At 41.8% G+C, this 19,853-nt stretch overlaps 1 protein-coding gene across 3 annotated transcripts; it reads right to left on the reverse strand.

Moving 5' to 3' along the window:
- Window positions 1–303: 303 nt before the first annotated feature.
- LOC139410731 (protein FAM219A-like) lies at window positions 304–13,481 on the reverse strand. 3 transcript variants are annotated; one of them, XM_071156173.1, is made up of 6 exons: window positions 10,906–11,176; window positions 9,456–9,573; window positions 8,292–8,394; window positions 7,978–8,058; window positions 4,160–4,214; window positions 304–1,984 (listed from the first exon to the last, which is right to left on the reverse strand). In XM_071156173.1, exons 1-6 carry the CDS (start codon window positions 10,972–10,974, stop codon window positions 1,826–1,828), a joined length of 585 nt encoding a protein of 194 aa, XP_071012274.1. In that variant the 5' UTR covers window positions 10,975–11,176; the 3' UTR covers window positions 304–1,825. The 3 variants fall into 3 exon arrangements, with proteins under 3 accessions (XP_071012274.1, XP_071012275.1, XP_071012276.1); XM_071156174.1 differs by having other exon boundaries at window positions 9,456–9,558; window positions 10,906–11,158; XM_071156175.1 differs by lacking the exon at window positions 10,906–11,176 and adding an exon at window positions 13,442–13,481 and having other exon boundaries at window positions 1,729–1,984; window positions 9,456–9,558.
- Between the last annotated feature and the right edge of the window lie 6,372 nt (window positions 13,482–19,853).

Consider the following 19,853-nt stretch of genomic DNA (forward strand, 5'->3'; position numbering starts at 1 on the left):
TTTCATCCATTCTTTTTCCCCCATATGCATTTTTTTATGTAGCTAAATACATTCCAGTCAGCATGTAGGCTTACTTATTTCAACAGTGTATTCCATTACATGTTCATTGTTAGATTTCTAATGAACTTATTAGTACGCTTACTTATTTCAACAATGTATTCCATTACATGTTCATTGTTAGAATGCTAATGAACTTAGTACCTGCCGTCACCCTGTGAGAGTTTTTGCTACATTATCAATGCACCTGGCTACAGAAATGCATTTAGAAAAATTCCCCAGTATGCAGTAGACACCCCAAGCAGGTTCAGTTGGCTTTGTGTTTATTGATGTTATACACTACACAGGACAGTAACATTGTTAAATACTAGAATGTAAGTGTCTACATGAGAACACAATAGTAAAATAAATAATAATAATCACCTGTCTAAATGAAAAAAATTAAATGCGTACATTCATACTGCAAATCCCTTTAAAATACATTAGGTCATGAGACTGGCAATAAATACACACATTTTGTTTGAATATTCTTTACTTTAAGGCATACTCTAATCGCAAATCAACTCTGAGGTGGTCGAGTGAAGGACTCAGTGAGGGATTAGTACTCAAAGTTAATGATACTTATGATCCTTTGATCACTTTCCAACCAATCACGAGAGGAAAATAAACTGCATCCCACCCCCTGCTGCGTGTCTGCTCTATTGACACTATTTAGAATGATTGTGCCAATCAAGATAGCAGGAGTGGTTAGTTAGACACATTGTGGGAGGGGCATGGTAGGATGTCAACAGCCTGTATCCAAAAAGCTATCTAAAAGTTGGCTTATACTTTTACTTAACAAAACCACTTGTTCCCTTTGGCCTCTACTGGGGTGAATTGTGTAAGCAAACTGGAAAAGTATTGTGTTGTAGAATGAGTCCAATGATACAGAGTGCTGTATCATCCTCTTGAATAAGGGTCATCGCAGGTTAGCAATCACCTTAATCACCATACACATATTACCTTAGAACCCAAACAAACTCAAATGTGCAAGAATAACACATTCAAAAGTGATAAATCAATGAAGAATGGACAAAGTAGCAGAGTGTGTAAGATGTGGGAACAAACAGCCAATTCAGATACATTTCCCAATCCCTTTACAGTAGGTGCTCATCATGAATGTCATCCCTTTGCAATGCATTCATTCCTAAAAACCATAAATACCTCCAACCAGTACAATAAGAAACAGGGCAAGAGTGTCAAGGTAGACTGAATGAGTCTGCTAGACAGGCCGGTGCTAGACAACCCTGCTTTCAGGACCAAATTACAGTATCAGATACCAGATATTCATCTTTACAACACACCCCCATACAATCATACAGATCCTTTAAATAAAAAGTATATAACTACAAAAATGAACTAAATAAAACGCAATAAATATGACAAAGTCAAGTAAGCAGAGCAGCTTTATCACCAGCAGTTAAGATAATATTTCCTATTTAGGGACGTGAAAATTATATTTTAAATCAAATGACCTTGTTTTTATTTTTGCTTGTATTACACAATATTGACCAGGAAGAGGCATCAGAGAGGCCTAGACTAGTGTGTCTCCTCCCAGATCTCAAACACAAACAGAAGTGCATGTCCTACCATAGGAGGAAGTAATCACTGTTAGTCGTATTTTAATTTTTTTTGGTTTGTCTTAATTTTCCTTTTTTTCTATTTTTTATTTTTACATTTAACTTTCTGCCCGATAAGTTGATTATTTGTTTTCATATAATTATCATATTCTATCAATGCTCTCTGTCGCCGCTCTAATGGCAGAGTAAACTCACAGCAGATGTGTGGGCTACTGGATTTGACAGGCGGTGGAGGAGGTGGCTTGGCAGCACATGCAGGTGGGGTTGACAGATTTGGGCAGGATCAGGTCCAGGTCTTCGTCGTCAGGGATCTCGTCCAGCCGGTAACCATCCTTCAACAGCTGGATATTCAGGTCCTGGTTGATTTGCTGCAAGGTTGGACATATGGACATGTGACTAGGGGGTATAAGGTATGGTCAGTCATGTTACTAAGGGGTGTAGGGGATGGTCAGTCATGTTACTAGGGGTCGTAGGGGATGGTCAGTCATGTTACTAAGGGGTGTAGGGGATGGTCAGTTATGTTTTAAGGGGTCGTAGGGGATGGTCAGTCGGGTTACTAAGGTGTTGTAGGGGATGGTCAGTCATGTTACTAAGGTGTTGTAGGGGATGGTCAGTCATATTACTAGAGGGTGTAGGGGATGGTCAGTTATGTTACTAAGGTGTTATAGGGGATGGTCAGTCATGTTACTAAGGTGTTATAGGGGATGGTCAGTCATGTTACTAGAGGGTGTAGGGGGTGGTCAGTCATGTTACTAGAGGGTGTAGGGGATGGTCAGTCATGTTACTAGAGGGTGTAGGGGATGGTGTGTGGACACAGGAGCGGACTGGTGGCAGGGGATGGTTCAGTCATGTTACTAGAGGGGCTGATAAAATAGGTATGCTTGCCGCTGACTGTGGGGGATGGTCAGTCATGTTACTAGAGGGTGTAGGGGAATGGTGAACTTGTGGAAAAGATGGGAGTCATGTTACTAGAGGGTGTAGGGGATGGTCAGTCATGTTACTAGAGGGTGTAGGGGATGGTCAGTCATGTTACTAGAGGGTGTAGGGGATGGTCAGTCATGTTACTAGAGGGTGTAGGGGATGGTCAGTCATGTTACTAGAGGGTGTAAGGGATGGTCAGTCATGTTACTAGAGGGTGTAGGGAAATGTCACATTACTGGGGCTGCAGAAACTCTACCATAGACTTAAGACTATTAAGTAGAGTCTTCAAGGAGTACCCATGTAACTAAAGGCTTTTCACACAGTGAAAGCCCTAAGTAACATGACTGATGATCCCCTACACCCCTTAGTAACATGCCTGACCATCGCCTACACCCCTTTTTTATCAACTGACCTTGCTTTTATTTTCACTTGTATTACACAATAATGACCAGGAGGAATCAGAGAGGCCTAGACTCCCAAATGAGTATTCTCAGATAAGTAGTCTTCAAGGAGTACCCATGTAACTGAAGGCTAGTCATATTGTTACACTGTGAAAGCCATAATCACTGTTTTATCAGAAGTTGTTGAAGTTTACTTAATTCAGCGATCATATCAGGCTTTTGAAGACAGTCTTGTTACAGTAGCTAAATGGTTTAATGACAAAGACATAAGGCTAAAATATGTAATGTAAGTGGTTTTGAGAATGGGTCAGTTGTGGTGACCTTACATGAATAAAGGTAGCCTGAGATTTTATCCAACAGTAATCTGCATTTACTGTAATGAGGTTTGCGAAGGGAGAGAACATGAAGATTGTAAGTGTGGTGGGGATGAGTAGCAATGGCCAGGCATGACTGTAAAGTCCAGTACAGATACAACAGCTGAGACGAGACAAGACAGTTTTTATGCAGTTTGAGGTTTGCTTGATCTAGTTTTAGAACATCTCATGTCAGCTGCTGGAGTTTCTAAGATTCAATATCTAGAATATTAGCTAAAGAAGAGACGTGTCCATTTAACAGTGTGCAGATGTTCTGTGTTTAGCCAAGCCGTTAGCTAGCTAGCCTACCAGACAGCTATTTTGCTGCAGTTAGCTAGCCTTACTTGCTGATATTTCTCTGACAAGTCACGAAAGTCCACCCTGTTTCTGGTACATGCATTTCATGATACTAATTTGCTACAACAACTTGTTACAACCAGAGGCAGCTTTGTTTCAAAGTACATCAGTCATTGTGGTCCAGGCTGTATCACAACCGGCTGTGATTGGGAGTCCCATAGGGCGACGCACAATTGGCCCAGCGTTGTCCGGGTTAGGGTTTGGCCGGGGTAGGCCATCATTGTAAATAAGAATTTGTTCTTAATTGACTTTCCTTGTTAAATAATGGTTAAATAAATAAAAACTAAATAAATTGTAAAGAGGCACCATCACAGTGGAAACGGTCGCAACCACATGTATTGTCTTTTTGATCTGAATGCCCCTTCTTTAGGCAGCTGTTCTACAACACAAAATTCTAAAACTGGTTCGTTTTGTCCTGTCTCGTTTCTCCTTATGTCGGCTGTTGTATCTGTTCCGGGCTTAGGTAGTGTTACCCAGAGTGCATAGGTACCTGGTCCCTCACACATCTCACCTCGGCTGAGGAGTATCCCGATGAGGAATATCTGGACATGTCGAAGTCATCGTCACTGCAACATAAAGGGAAGTGGATGGTCATTTACATAGATTCATGTCATCACTGTTGATCTTATATGTACATTCACCTCATGCCTGTCACAATGGCGCCGAATGGGAAGGCTGCAGTTTTACGGGCTCCTAACCAACTGTTCTATTTAGTTTGTTTTTTTGCGTTGTTTGTAACTCATTTTCTACATAATGTAGCTGCTACCGTCTCTTATGACCAAAAAGAGCTTCTGGACATCAAAACAGCGATTACTCACCTCAAACTGGTCGAAGATTTTTTCTTTAATGAGTCCAACGCAAAGGATATACTGCTTCCCGGAGACCAGGCCCTCATCCAGTCATTCGCGTGAAGAAAAGACGGAAATACAGGGTGCACAGGTCTGGGTGCCTTGTGAGAATTTGTCGACGAGTGAGTAAACCACCACTACCCTCGGTATTATTGGTCAATGTGCAATCATTGGAAAACAAACTGGACGATCTACGATTTAAGACTATCCTACCAACGTGACATTAAAAACTGTAATATCTTATGTTTCACAGAGACTTAGCTGAATGACGACACAGATAATATAGAGCTGGCTGGCTTCTCCGTGTTTCGGTAGGACAGAGAAGCTATGTCTGCTAAGACGAGATACGGGGTGTGTGTCTATTTGTCAATAACTACTGGTGCGCAATGTCTAATATTAAAGAAGTCTCGCGATATTGCTCACCTGAGTTAGAATACATATTGATAAGCTGTGGATCACCCTATCTACCAAGAGAGTTCACATCTATATCATTCGTAGCCGTCTATTTACCACCACAAACCGATGCTGGCACTAAGACCGCATTCAACAAGCTTTATAAGGCCATAAGCAAACAAGAAAACGCTCATCCAGAAGCGACGCTCCTAGTGGCCGTGGACTTTAATGCAGGCAAATGTCACGTGCAACCAGAGGAGAAAAAAACTCTAGACCACCTTAACTCCACACACAGAGATGCATACAAAGCTCTCCCTCGCCCTCCATTTGGCATATCTGACCATAATTATATCCTCCTGATTCCTGCGTACAAGCAAAAACTAAAGCAGGAAGTACCAGTGACTCGCTCAATACGGAAGTGGTCAGATGACGCGGATACTACGCTACAGGACTGTTTTGCTAGAACAGACTGGAATATGTTCCGGGATTCATCCAATGGCATTGAGGAGTATACTACCGCAGTCACCAGCTTCATCAACAAGTGTATCGACAACATCGTCCCCACAGTGAATACACTACATTTTTTGTCCATTAAAATAACATCAAATTGATCCAAAATACAGTGTAGACATTGTTAATGTTGTAAATTACTATTGTAGCTGGAAACGGCTGATTTGTAATGTAATATCTACAAAGGCATACAGAGGCCCATTATCAGCAACCATCACTCCTGTGTTCAATTGGCATGTTGTGTTAGCTAATGTCTACACTGTATTTCTGTATTTCTGATCAATTTGATGTTATTTTAATAGACAAAAAATGTGATTTTCTTTCAAAAACAAGTGACCCTAAACTTTTGTACAGCAGTGTACATTTCCCAACCAGAAACCATGGATTACAGGCAACATCCACACCAAGCTAAAGGCTTGAGCTGCCGCTTTCAAGGAGCGGGACATTAATCCAGAAGCTTATAAGAAATACTGCTATGCCCTCAGAAGAACCATCAAACAGGCAAAGCGTCAATACAGGACTAAGATTGAATCCTACTACACCCGCTCTGACGCTCGTCAGATGTGGCAGGGCTTGAAAACTATTATGGACTACAAAGGGAAACCCAACTGCGAGCTGCCCAGTGATGCGAGGCTACCAGACGAGCTAGATGCTTTTTATGCTCGCTTTGAGGCAAACAACACTGAAGCTGTGTGATCACGCTCTCTGTAGCCGATGTAAGCAATTCCTTTAAACAGGTCAACATTTACAAAGCCGCAGGGCCAGACGGATTACCAGGACGTTTACTCAAAGCATGCGCGGACCAACTGGCAAGTGTCTTCACTGACATTTTCAACCTCCCCCTGGCCGAGTCTGTAATACCTACATGTGTCAAGCAGACCACCATAGTCCCTGTGCCCAAGAAAGTGAAGGTAACCTGCCTAAATGATCGCACTCTACACTGCCCTTTTCCACGTGAACAAAAGGAACACCTATGTGAGAATGCTGTTAATTGACTGTAGCTCAGCGTTCAAGACCATAGTGCCCACAAACCTCATTACTAAACTAAGGACCCTGGGACTAAACACCTCCCTCTGCAACTGGATCCTGGACTTCCTGATGGGCCACGCCCAGGTGGTAAGAGTAGGCAACAACACATATTCCACGCTGATCCTCAACACTGGGGCACCTCAGGGGTGCATGCTTAGTTCCCTCCTGTACTCCCTGTTCACCCACAACTACATCAATCAATCAAATGTATTCATAAAGCCCTTCTTACATCAGCTGATGTCACAAAGTGCTGTACAGAAACTCAGCCTAAAACCCCAAACAGCAAGCAATGCAGGTGTTGAAGCACTGTGGCTAGGAAAAACTCCCAGAAAGGCCAGAACCTAGGAAGAAACCTAGAGAGGAACCAGGCTATGAGGGGTGGCCAGTCCTCTTCTGGTTGTGCCGGGTGGAGATTATAACAGAACATGGCCAAGAGGTTAAAATGTTCATAGATGACCAGCAGGGTCAAATAATAATAATCACAGTGGTTGTTGAAGGTGCAACAGGTCAGCACCGCAGGAGTAAATGTCCAGTACATGGCCAAGCACAACTCCAACACCATCATTAAGTTTGCGAAACAACAGCCTGATCACCGACAACAATGAGAGCCTATAGGGAGGTCAGAGACCTGGCAGTGTGGTGCAAGGACAAAAACATCTCCCTCAATGTGAGCAAGATGAAGGAGCTGATTGAGGACTTCAAGCAAAGGAGGGCCGAACAAGCCCCCATTAACATTGATGGGACTGAAGTGGAGCGGGTCGAGAGTTTCAAGTTCCTTGGTGTCCACATCACCAACAAACTATCCAAACACACCAAGACAGTTGTGAAGAGGGCACGACAACACTTTTTCCCCCTCGGGAGACTGAAAAGATTTGGCATGGGACCCCAGATCCTCAAAAAGTTCTACAGCTGCACCATCGAGAGCATCTTGACCGGTTGCATCACCGCCTGGTATGGCAACTGCTCGACATCTGACCGCAAGGCGCTACAGAGGGTAGTGCGTATTGTCCTGTACTTCACTGGGGCCAAGCTGCTACCGCACGGCAAGCAGTACCGGAACGCCAAGTCTAGGACCAAAATGCTCTTTAACAGCTTCTACCCCCAAGCCATAAGACTGCTGAACAACTAAACTAATCAGATGGCTACCCGGACTATTTACATTGAACCCCCCTTTTTTTTAATACACTGCTGCTACTCGCTGTTTATTATCTACGCATAGTCACTTTACAAATGACCTCGACTAACCTGTACCCCCGCACATTGACTCGGTACCGGTACCCCCTGTATATAGCCTAGTTATTGTTATGTAAATGTATTGTGTTACTTTTTGATTGATGATTTTTTATATATTTTGTCAATATTTTATTAACTGCATTGTTGGTTAAGGGCTTGTAAGTAAGCATTTCACGGTAAGGTCTACCTGTTTTATTTGGCGCATGTGACAAATAAAATTTGATTTGATAACCTAAATACTATATCCATGTTGGCAGGTCTGATAGTAAAGGGTGATGGTGGACACGTGACATTATGTGTGTACGATATCACCTACCTGTCTGTATCTAGGGCCACCAGGGGCTTCTCATCAGGGCTCTGGTCTAAGGAGGAGTAGCCCTTATTGGGCACCACCAGCCTGTGGAGAGGAGAGAGGGAGTGAGTGAAAAAGAGGGAAAAGGTAGAGGTGGGCAGGATAGTGAGAACACAAGAAGGAAGTGGTAGAACAGACCAGGAGGAAGAGAGTGAGTGAGAGTGAAAGAAATGGGAGGGGTTGTAGATACCAGTGAAGAGGGACATAGAGAGAAAGAAAACAATGAATGAAGGGCCAAAAGGGAGGAGGCCCTAGTCAGGACCGAGGTCAGCTCTCACCGTGTTCTGGCCATGACATTGTTCTTCTTAGGCTGCTGGTTCACTGGACTTCCTGCATTGCCATTCTTCAGTGATCCCTTCCTGGCCAGCTCTCGCTGTTTCTCTGCACATCACAAGATGTGACATCAGAGGATTGACAAATATAGAGGGCCACAGACACAATCCTGCCGTGGCAGCTCTCAGATAACCAGTCTCCTGACACCATTCAACTGGTCATCTGGTTTTGAGTCAGAGATGTGTCAAAGATGACAGACCAAGGCCATCACCACATCCCTAGACTATACACACACAGCACATTCACACCTGGTGCAAGAACGACTCAATTCTGGCCCTAATGAACTTACTGAGTCAACTTTCTGAGTGAATTTACAGCTTTACAGCTTAGCAAATCACATTACTAGACCTACAAGGCGTGGTTCCAAATAGAAAAATATAAATGGTAGCTAGTTAGCTACCTTCTAACTAAAGGGCGAAGCTTCACATTGACAAAAAATAATGGTAGTATCCTAATCTGTGGGTGATGTGTCGCACTTGTGGGGAAAACTTTCATCATAAAAAAGAAAGAACACAAATACATTTTCTAAAATCTTCATGTTGCCTCTCACAAGCATATGGATGGGAATAGGGGGTACATAAGTCAGGCTAATGACTGCAGCTTGCTAGTTTGAGGTTTTGATATAACAGACCTTCTGGGCTTGGCAAGGAAATATCTGGTGTGCGGGACTAGGGCCATCAAACAGTAACAGTGACTCCCTCCCTCATCCCAGATGTTATGGGAACATTTGTTAAAAGGGGATCATGAGTAGGGTTTGCTCATCAAAGACATGGCTTTTTACAAAATTGTTAAATTGAGTCATTATTTTACCATGTCATTTTCTGGTCATCCCAATGAGGTGTTTCAATGTGTTTATACAGGTATGTATGCCTTTTAAGCCTTGACACTAAACCTAGCCATTGTATTGTTCCCTTCTACAGTACCTTGTATTGCTCCCTTCTACAGAACCTTGTATTGTTCCCTTCTACAGAACCTTGTATTTCTCCCTTCTACAGAACCTTGTATTTCTCCCCACAACATCTTTGTATTACTCTCCGGACATGTGACCACTGTCCAAGGTGCTGAAATAAACAGAGGTACTAGGTTCTGCTGAGACCTCTTACGCTCACCTATCTTCATCTGCAGAGGAGAGGGCTTGTAGTTAATAGTGACTGGCTCGCCCTCCCTCGTGTCTGAGTCTGCCTCCGAAGAAGCCGTGGACGATGCCGGGTCCTGGGGAGAGAGGTTCTAAATTGCATCACAGTAGTGAGAGATTGGTGTCACACGACTCACGTTCTGGGATGTTTATATCACATTATCATTATGTATAGGCTAGTAAATACAATAGGCCTATTGCTACTGTATTAGAAAAATATACTTGTGAGATTTCCTGTCCGGCTCACACACACATATGCACTTTACACACACATCAAAGGTTGTCAGGTTGTCACATCTTAATTGTACACAGTTCATTCATTGACTGCCATGACACACATTACACTCACAACTCCCAAAAGCTACGCCACTGCAGATACAGACAAACACTTTCGCTGAATCATGGTATTCCAGATAGGTTCCACCAAAGCAGGGGTGGGCAACATATGGCCCACGGACCAAATCCGGACCTTCAGGCCATTCAATCTGGCCCGAGGGAGGTTTGAGTAAATAAGGAAGACCACTCTTGAATGTCTAAAACTAGACATCAAGTATGTAGAAATTATAATGGACCTATACGTTTTAAAATAACTTCCCCTTTTCAGGCCCGCAAATTGCTTCTGATTAACAAATTGCTCAGGAAAAAATTGTGGCCCTCCACTGAATTTTTAAATCTAGATGTGGCCCTTAAGCCAAAATTATTGCCCACCCATGGACTTGAAAAACGAACTCGATACAGCAAACTAACATGGTCTACTGAGACACAACACTAACTATATGCCTACAGCATCTGATGCAACGAGCGGGTTTGATTCTGAGTGAAACGCCATATGCTGCCGCGGAGGGTACCGCTCCACGCAGTCACCGCATGATGAAGTAATCGAAGGGGGGGGGTAGGCCTTACTCGCTCCGATAGGCCAGCCAATTGCTTTGTAATATTCATAAATAGCAAACAATTAAATAACAACATGATCTGTTACATACATGCCAATCCACTACCTACGATTTTTGCAATGACAGGCTTTGTCTCATTTGTTTGTCCCAAGAGCGGATGGCTCTGCGAGGTTGGGATGGTTGTTTTCGCCAAGCATCACCGATGCTCACTACGCAGCTCGATCACTTGAAAAACGGATATTGATCAAGGTCGTCTTAAATTCGCTTCTCATCGCCATAAAGCAAGGCATACTCTCGTGACCTTATGGTTGCCTACCAATAATGCGACATTTTCTACATTTATCAGACAGCTAAAACAAAATGCAACAAATTAACACCAGGCCAATATCGAAATTCAACAATTCATTACAGGCAAAATTGATAGCGTCAAAAATGTGGTAGCCTAGTCTAACAGTATAGGAACATACTGTATTAGCCAATGCATGAATTTATCATCACAAGTTGTAGCCTATAAAAAAACATCCCACTTACAAGCGGCTGCATCTCCGCCTGAACAGCGCTAGGCACCTGAAATCTATCTACCGGTATCTCTTCCATCATTTTGGCGAGGTGTTATTTCTACCGTTTATGCCAAGGTCATTAATAATACGGCAGCGCCGTGTGTTTTAGTGTGATCAATTATGGCTGAGATTTTCGGTTTCTCAGATTTCTATCAATCTCTGCGATTCTCCGGTTCTTTGCCTCATCCCAGCAGGCAGTATCTGTAGTGACCAGTCGGTGACTCAACCACCCACTTCCGGGTACGGATCCGTTAATCAGTCTCGCCCATAATGGTCTCGCCCGCCTTACTGCCGCCCGAGAATGAGCATAAACCTGTTCCACAATGGCCTGACAATGTGGACCAGTGATTCTTTTTGGCATAACTCCAATAAAGATACTACTATTTATAAACTGAGTGGTTCGAGCCCTGAATGCTGATTAGCTGACAGCCGGGGCATATCAGACCTTATTCCACCGTTATGACAAAACATGTTTTTTTACTGCTCTAATTACGTTGGTAACCAGTTTATAATATCAATAAGGCACCTCGGTTGTTTGTGGTATATGGCTAATATACCACGGCTAAGGGCTGTATCCAGACACTCCGAGTTGTGTCGTGATAAGAACAGCCCTTAGCAGTGGTATATTGGCCATATACCACACCCATCGTGCCTTGACGCTTTAATATAGGCTATATATAAAAAATTAAATGACAAAATATATTTTATAAATCCCTTTTTATATCAGTAGTTGTCACAAAGTAAATAACATATATTTGGCCTAAACCCCAAAGAGAAAGCAATGCATAAGCTGAAGCACAGTGGCCAGGATGAACTCCTTAGGAAAAACCTAAAGATGAACCAGGCTCAGAGGGGTGCCAGACCTCTTCTCTAATATGACATTTTTATAATTGTTTTTTAATAAAAACGAAGTGTTTTTTTATAAACATATTTAGGCCTAATTCTTTGTCGGATCACATCTATTATAGGCTGCCTATTCTCCCCAATTAAAACAACATGTTGTCGTTGCCATTACAGCAGAGAGCAGCAATATCATGTACTAACTGCAAATTAATCAATACTAACGAAGACGATAATATTCTTTTTAAATTATAATTTCAAGGGCCAGTTGTCTTGGCCAGTATGAACCAGCAGATGGCGCTCCAAACATAGGTTTTGTGATAATAGTCAACTGGGGGCAATGAGACAAACTAAAGACAGCAGAGGCTGTGGTAGGTTTATGGTCCTCATATTGACCCAAAGCTTTGTGGCATCAAACACATGGCATCAAACACATGGAATCCATGTAGTTAAAAATCTTCAAATGTATTCCCTATCAGTTTACAATTCAACATTCGTGGGAAAGGGCAATGGGAACAATAGCATAAGGAAACATGGCTGTCACTACAGGTACTCTGTCCACTAGCCAGCCGGTTGTGACTCATGGTAACTGTCCATTATATATTATATTCAATATTACGTTCTATTAGGACTCCTTCCATATACTGTATAGTTACCATAGAGTGTGCGTCTCATTAGTGTGCGTCACTACTGTAGGTGCCGTAAATTTCTGAATTAGACTGGTCCCAGATCTGCTTTGGCCATTGTCACTCAGGCCTGGGATCCTGGGATACCTATAGTATATCTTCAATCTGTTCAGAAATCATTTTCATAGGTAAGTCTATGACGTATTTTAATGTGCATTCATGGCATCTTTGTAAAAAAACAACTGTGCATGCATGTTCTCAACGCTCATTAATATTTCAGGACCTCTGAGCTCCGCAGGTTATTCAGTGTCTCATGTTCATGTGCTCCAGCAACTCCTGATTTACAAATTAATCACTGTTACTGGAGGATACACAGTCAACTCATAGCAATGAGTTAATAAGCCTTCTACACACACACACACACACACACACACACACACACACACACACACACACACACACACACACACACACACACACACACACACACACACACACACACACACACACACACACACACACACACACACACACACACACACACACACACACACACACACACACACACACGCACACACACACACACACATCGCATGCAGGTACACCATTTTGCATACTTGTTTTATTTTGTAATCTGTTGGCAGAATTCTTTCTGCTCTTTCCAGAATTAGACTATATCATTCTCAGAGAACATTATGTTGAATCATAGTGATTTGCGATTGTGAATTGGCTTGATAAACCCAATTTCAGAATGGTTATCTATCTCTGGGAATCTCAATGCCACCCACTATGCAGATGTGATGTGATTAGAACCTTAGTGCTGCATGGTGACTCATTCATTATTCACTTCCACTACTCTGTTTCCCATGCCTCATTATCTTTCAATAACACACACACACACACACACGCACACACACACACACACACGCACACGCACACACACACACACACACACACACACACACACACACACACACACACACACACACACACACACACACACACACACACACACACACACACACACACACACACACTGACCTCTATCTTCAGTGACTTCATCCCAGCTTCTCTACCTGGATGTAGGTTATGCAACGGCTCCAGCGGTGCAGATGGAGAGGCAGATTATTGTGCGGTCCTCTGTTTATTAGGCATTCTGCTTTTGAAATATATTCTCAACGTGTTATGTAATGCCATGCTGAGTCCAGCTCTTAAATCTCCACCAGGATGGGTCAATTGGAGAACTGAATGAGTAAACACCACCAATCCTACTGGCTTATGTACTCCTTTCCCAATCCTGGAGGGATGCCATGGATCCAATCTTACCATGTTGATATGAGTGAGTGGTGGAGAATTGGCAGTTTCTTCTAACCCCAACAGAGAAGGTCAGATTTTCAGGGTTCAGGTCGGAACACGTAATTTCAAATTTGTGACAGTAAAGTGAACTGTCCTGCATAAGACCTTAGTGCTTCTTTGCGAGCGGGAAATTTCAGCCTTTTGTGCTTAAAACATGGTGGGACATATCACATTAACTCAAGTCGCTATTTTGGTGATACAGATGTAGGATCTTAATTTGATCACCCTGTTGCAGGATAACTTTATTTTTAGCAAACTGGCTCAAATTAAGATCTTTCATTTGTAGGAGCTCAATCCCACATTGGATTTTATTTTAAAATTCCTCCTCTAGCCTAAACAATGAATATCTCCTTAAAACCTTTACCTATATTTTCCAATATCCAACATATTCAACATGTATTATAAAGTAATTGTTGTACAACAATTACACATACTATAGTGGAAAAAAGCTTGCCCAGTTTTCTAGTTTTTTTTTTTTTTTTTACAGATTCCAGTTCTGTATTTCATCACTAGGTGGAGACATTGACCATATTACCCCACAACCCTGAGCACCAACCTACACGGTCTACCGCCGTCTCTCATTAGCATCACCAGCTGAAGAGAGTTTTGTCCCTAATTGTTTTCCCTAAGCTCTATATGAACTTGACCATTCCCTTTGTGATAATTCTGAAGGAGGCCATTATTGGCCGAAAGTCAATCTTTTAAACCTAATTAAACAAATATTTTTTTATGGTGAGCGAGTGTTGCGCCTTTTCCAGTCCAATGATGTTTGCACATTTTTAGGTTGCACCTCGACTCAAGTTGGTTGAGCACCTTTCAGACATAATTGGTGAAGTCACCTGAAACATTTTGACAGAGAGAGACAGACAGAGAGAGAGAGACAGGCTGCACGCAGCTAAAGAGCAGACTGTAGTATAGGTGGTTGAGGGGACAGCTGTGGAGAGACTCCTCTCTGATAAACATGCTGATCTAGTGAAACCACAGGAGGCTGCTGAGGGGAGGACAGATAATAATAATGTCTTGAATGGAGTGAATGGAATAGTATCAAACCATGTGTTTGATATCATGAGTTTGGTACCATGTGTTCGATATCATGAAATTGATACCGTGAGTTTGGTACCATGAGTTTGGTACCATGTGTTTGATATCATGAGTTTGATACCATGAGTTTGGTACCATGAGTTTGGTACCATGTGTTTGTGATAAAATAATGTATATGTTGAAAGATAATGATAAAATAGTTCAACTCTGAAACCTTATAATTGTATGAAATTGATTAGAATCATAAAATTATAATCTGATGATGTGTGTAGTTTTAGTCAGAATTAGATTAAACAATGTATCTGTATAGTGGAAAAACACAGACTGTCTGAGCAAGACGTAGCTTAGGATTTGAACTTGTATGTGTGTGCCGAAGAAAAACACAGAAAACAGTTAAACTGTTCCTCTGAGGAACGTATAATAGCATAAGGAGTACTTCTCAAGGTTTCCCTAATCTCGGGGGAATGGAACTGTCGGCTGGGTAGTGATACACAGTGGTGAGAACTACGGAGAAGGATAAAACTCACCTACTGTTTGTGTGGAAGTATGTGCTTAGGATACCTACTGTTTGTGTGGAAGTATGTGCGCAGCTATAAAATGGATGTCTTTATATAATGGAATTTAGAATGTTCTCTGAATAAACTGTACAGACCTTTTGCATAAAGCTGAGTCTTTGCCTAATTATTATTATACCCAGGGTCTTACAAACCTCGGGGATTTGGTCAAAGCTATTGATTGAAAGTAGTTATCATTGGGATTGAAAATTCTCGTGACAGCTTGGTCCTTCGAAGCCGGATTTCAATACCTGTTTTCTGTCCTCCCATGGGAGCCCCCAAAACCCGTGCACGGATGGATCAGAGATCCGTATGTTAAAGACCTGCCCTCTGGAAATTGAGGTTCCATTTCAGGCCGGTGGCGAACTGGTACGCGACAGAAAACGGTGACGAAATCTAAACCACATTGAAACCTCAGCTGCAAATAATAAGGTTGGTGCTCTTTATTCACGGATAAAGGGGATAATATCTGTATGATTGCATTAAACGAGGTAAAGGATTTTAAGGGAATGCCGGAATTAACCGGAGATGAGTAAAGAAATGTAATGTATTCTGGGTGTTAGACGCTAAAATATCCGGAGGAGTTTATATCTGGTGACCGTTCTTTAGAATTTTGTGTGGAAAAAAATGTTTTAAAGGGAACCAAGTATTCTGTGCAAACGGAAGATAGGAATCGGGTATAAATTAAAATAGGAGGAGGGGGGGGTCCGTAATGACTCCAAGGTATCTGTGGCCACTACCAAAATAAACTAGCTAAATGTTGACACCTTAAACGTAAAATTGGCACAAAAACGTAGATTGGGAGGCGAAATATAATTATAGAATTATGAGAGAGGAGGTCAGAGACTTGATTGCATTAATATAGGTTCCCTGTCTAAATACGCTTAGGAGGGGATGTTCAGATCTTTAGGAGGCGGATGTCTAGGTCTGATTATCCATTGAAGAAGGGAAGCCTAATATAGTGCAGTGAGATATGAGATATTAACGAGTCAAAAGCACAAGGAACAACAGAAAAATAGGCTGTTAACTAGGACTTTACAAACCCTGGGAGATAGCTTATAGGTTGTATACGGGTGAGACCTAATGTCTGACCGAAAGACACCTCTATAGATAAAGTTTCAAGAAAGGAAAAGCACACAGGTTAAGAGATACACATAGATTGTGAGCATAGAGTGTGAGCACACACATAGGGAGTAGTGACATCCACATCAATTGTGAGACACATAGAGGTAATTTAATCAGTCTTAAATGCACACACATAGAATAAGAAGATAAATATATCTCTCACACGCAAATAATTATCAGTCAAAAGTCACAAGGAACAACTAAGAATAAGTAGAACTTATGGTTGTATAAAGTGTGAGATCTAAGGGGGCCAGAAAAACGGAGCTACTAAGGAGGAAGAATTAGGTAGCCAGGAGCAGACAGAGAGGACTCCCACATCTCCTACAGAGACATCACCTAAACTCAAATTATACCCAAACCAGGGGGGGGGGGGGGGGAATCCAGACGACGAGGTGGGGGTCATGATACAGAGTCAGCCACATCAGGTGCCGCCCGTCTCATTACCCCCTCCCCCTTATGCTGGTCCTCAGGGAGCTGAGGGAGGAAGACAGGAAGAGGCACAGAAAGGAGGACAGGATTTAGCAACCTTATTCACAAAGTGGATAGAGGTGGAGAAAAGGAGAAAGTCGAGAAAAGTGGATAGAGACAGTCAAAAGAAAGGGGAGATGGATGCTTTAACTGTCACAAACCGGGTCATTTTACTAGAGATTGTGAGGCACCGTGTAAACACTGCAATAAAGTAGGCCATAATCACTGAGACTGTAAAAAGAGAGAACAGGTTGAGTCAGAGCATCTGACAGTAACTATCGGGGAAATTGTAGACAAACATAAAGGAGGCTTTAAAGGGAATGGACCTAAGAGAGAAGGAAAAAAAATGGACAGGATCAGACGATAGAAAATATTTCAATTGCGATAAGACGGGACATTTCGCCCAGAAGTGTAAGGCTCCCTGTCAACATTGTGACCGAGTAGGACACAACCACCATAATTACAAACATAAGAGGAAGGACAGGTGCGACAAATCGGGAGAGAAAGAGAGAGGCAGAGACAACGAGAGTGAGATTAATGAGAATCCTCGCTGGGGAAACGCTTGGACCTTTAAATTAGGGCTATTTTCTGGGAATTTACGATAGGGTAATATAAATATAAATAGGGTAATTTGAGAGGAGTCTTCGTAATTTAAAAAGTGTTGGTGGTTCAGCGGTAGAATTCTCGCCTACCACACGGGAGACCCGGGTTTGTATCCCAGCCTATGCACCAATACACTCAAATTTGGGTTTCTGATTGTAATTCAACTATTGATATGTTTTGCCTGGAAAGATACGGTTGTTAGTGTTTGTTTAAGATAAAAACGGAACATTTTAATGGCTTGTTTAGGTTAAATTGAAAGACTAATTCATTCAAAATAATAGCGAGGTGATTTCGATGTAATATGGAGTCGTATTTAAATATCTGAATCACAGATAGTGGCGATAGAGTTAAGCCCACCAAAATGTTTTTTATTCTTATGGATTGACTGATGTAGGTTATAAATTTGGCAACTTACATGTTACTTTTAAGTATTGAAATTTCATAAGGGTGAAGCCGAAAGAGAAGGGACAGTTGTAACGTTTGGTTTTAATCGTATGATAGAGGTAAGGCAGAACGTTGTTTGAGTAGAGGTTATATTTTTTCCACTGGTAAGAAGAGGCGAGTTAGTAGTGCTCACTGGGCTATATTTGACTGTAAGTGATTCAGGTCTGAATAGTTGAATCGTAAAAGTTCTGATAGTTTCTGGTTATTGATTCTTGGTTTGATTGTTTAGGTAATACCAGTGAATTTGAACAGGAAGTTAATGTATTCTAACATTATAATCTGTTTCCATTACGTGGAACAATGTCAGGTCAGTAAAGTGGATTGCAGGTTGAGTTAATTTTATTTTACAGGGACGGTGCTCATTAATCACAGTTGTGTGTGTCTAATGGCAGGGTATTCCTATCAAGCACTTTGAGAGACTGTTTGCAGACAGACTGACTGGGTTTTAATGTTGCAAAGCAAGCTTGGGCCAAACTAGTCAAGTAGTATGTTAAGTAGGGGAATTTCATAGATTTGAAGTACAGTATTGTATCCAAGGGTAGCGCATGTTCAATTAAGTACATACAGTGGGGAGAATAAGTATTTGATACACCTCCGATTTTGCAGGTTTTCCTACTTACAAAGCATGTAGAGGTCTGTAATTTTTTATCATAGGTACACTTCAACTGTGAGAGACATTGTATGATTTTTAAGTAATTCATTTGCATTTTATTGCATGACATAAGTATTTGATACATCAGAAAAGCCAAACTTAATATTTGGTACAGAAACCTTTGTTTGTAATTACAGAGATCATATGTTTCCTGTAGTTCTTGACCAGGTTTGCACACACTGCAGCAGGGATTTTGGCCCACTCCTCCATACAGACCTTCTCCAGATCTTTCAGGTTTCGGGGCTGTCGCTGGGCAATATGGACTTTCAGCTCCCTCCAAAGATTTTCTATTGGGTTCATGTCTGTAGACTGGCTAGGCCACTCCAGGACCTTGAGATGCTCAATGACATTTATTATAATCAACAGATTCGTGAATGATACTGGGGATGCAGTAAAGAGGTTCTCTGAACAATTATCCACCACCTCCCTCATGACCTGGTAAAATAGACTGACTCTCGATAGGTTATTGGCAGAAAAGGATGGGGTATGTAGAATGATTGGGGTTCACTGCTGTACGTTTATTTTTTAATAACACAGCTCCAGAGGGATCAATGACCAAGGCCCTGGTAGGTTTTACCACATTAGCTCATGAGTTAGCAGAGAACTCTGGGGTGGATACTTCCCTGACAGGGTGGTTCGATAGCATGTTTGGGAAATGGAAAAATATTGTAAGTACTGTGTTGTGGGCTGCTTTCACCTGTATGAGTGTTTTGGTTCTGTGTGGATGTTGTTAGGTCCCATGTGTGAGAGGTTTGATCACCAGGACTCTGGAGAGGTCAATGACGCAACAGATGGTGAGATATGGACCGATTCCGAGCTCCGACCAGTGGGATGACGAATACAAGAGCTCCAGGCCTAGGAGAAGGCTCCATTTCTTTTAACTACGAGGAGCCCATGTTGGATGAGATCATTTTTAATGATTAGGCTGTTTATGAAGATTATGATGAAAATCCTGAAAAGAAGGGTCATAATTGGATACAGGCCTAGAACAGTCATTGATGAGTATCGAATGTAAATACATGTATTGGATTGTTTATTCTTGTATAACATGTATGTTTCCCTATAGTGTTTAATATGTCACTGTGTATTATTTAGTCATTAACAAAAGGCTAAGCTGTGTCTCAATATTTTTCATTTGTGATTTTCATGAATAGGAAGATTTTGTAGGAAGATTTATGTCCGCTGCGTTGTGCTAATTAGTTTGAGGCTA

This window comes from Oncorhynchus clarkii, chromosome 6 (assembly GCF_045791955.1).
Source record: "Oncorhynchus clarkii lewisi isolate Uvic-CL-2024 chromosome 6, UVic_Ocla_1.0, whole genome shotgun sequence".
NCBI lineage: Eukaryota > Metazoa > Chordata > Actinopteri > Salmoniformes > Salmonidae > Oncorhynchus > Oncorhynchus clarkii.

Excerpts from the sequence above, each read along its gene's own strand:
- LOC139410731 (XM_071156173.1), bottom strand. The coding sequence starts at position 10,974 with ATGATGGAAGAGATACCGGTAGATAGATTTCAGGTGCCTAGCGCTGTT. Across the intron at positions 8,395-9,455 it reads TCCTCTGCAGATGAAGATAG|AGAAACAGCGAGAGCTGGCC; the intron begins GTGAGCGTAAGA and ends TGTGATGTGCAG. Across the intron at positions 1,985-4,159 it reads CGGGATACTCCTCAGCCGAG|CAAATCAACCAGGACCTGAA; the intron begins GTGAGATGTGTG and ends CCAACCTTGCAG.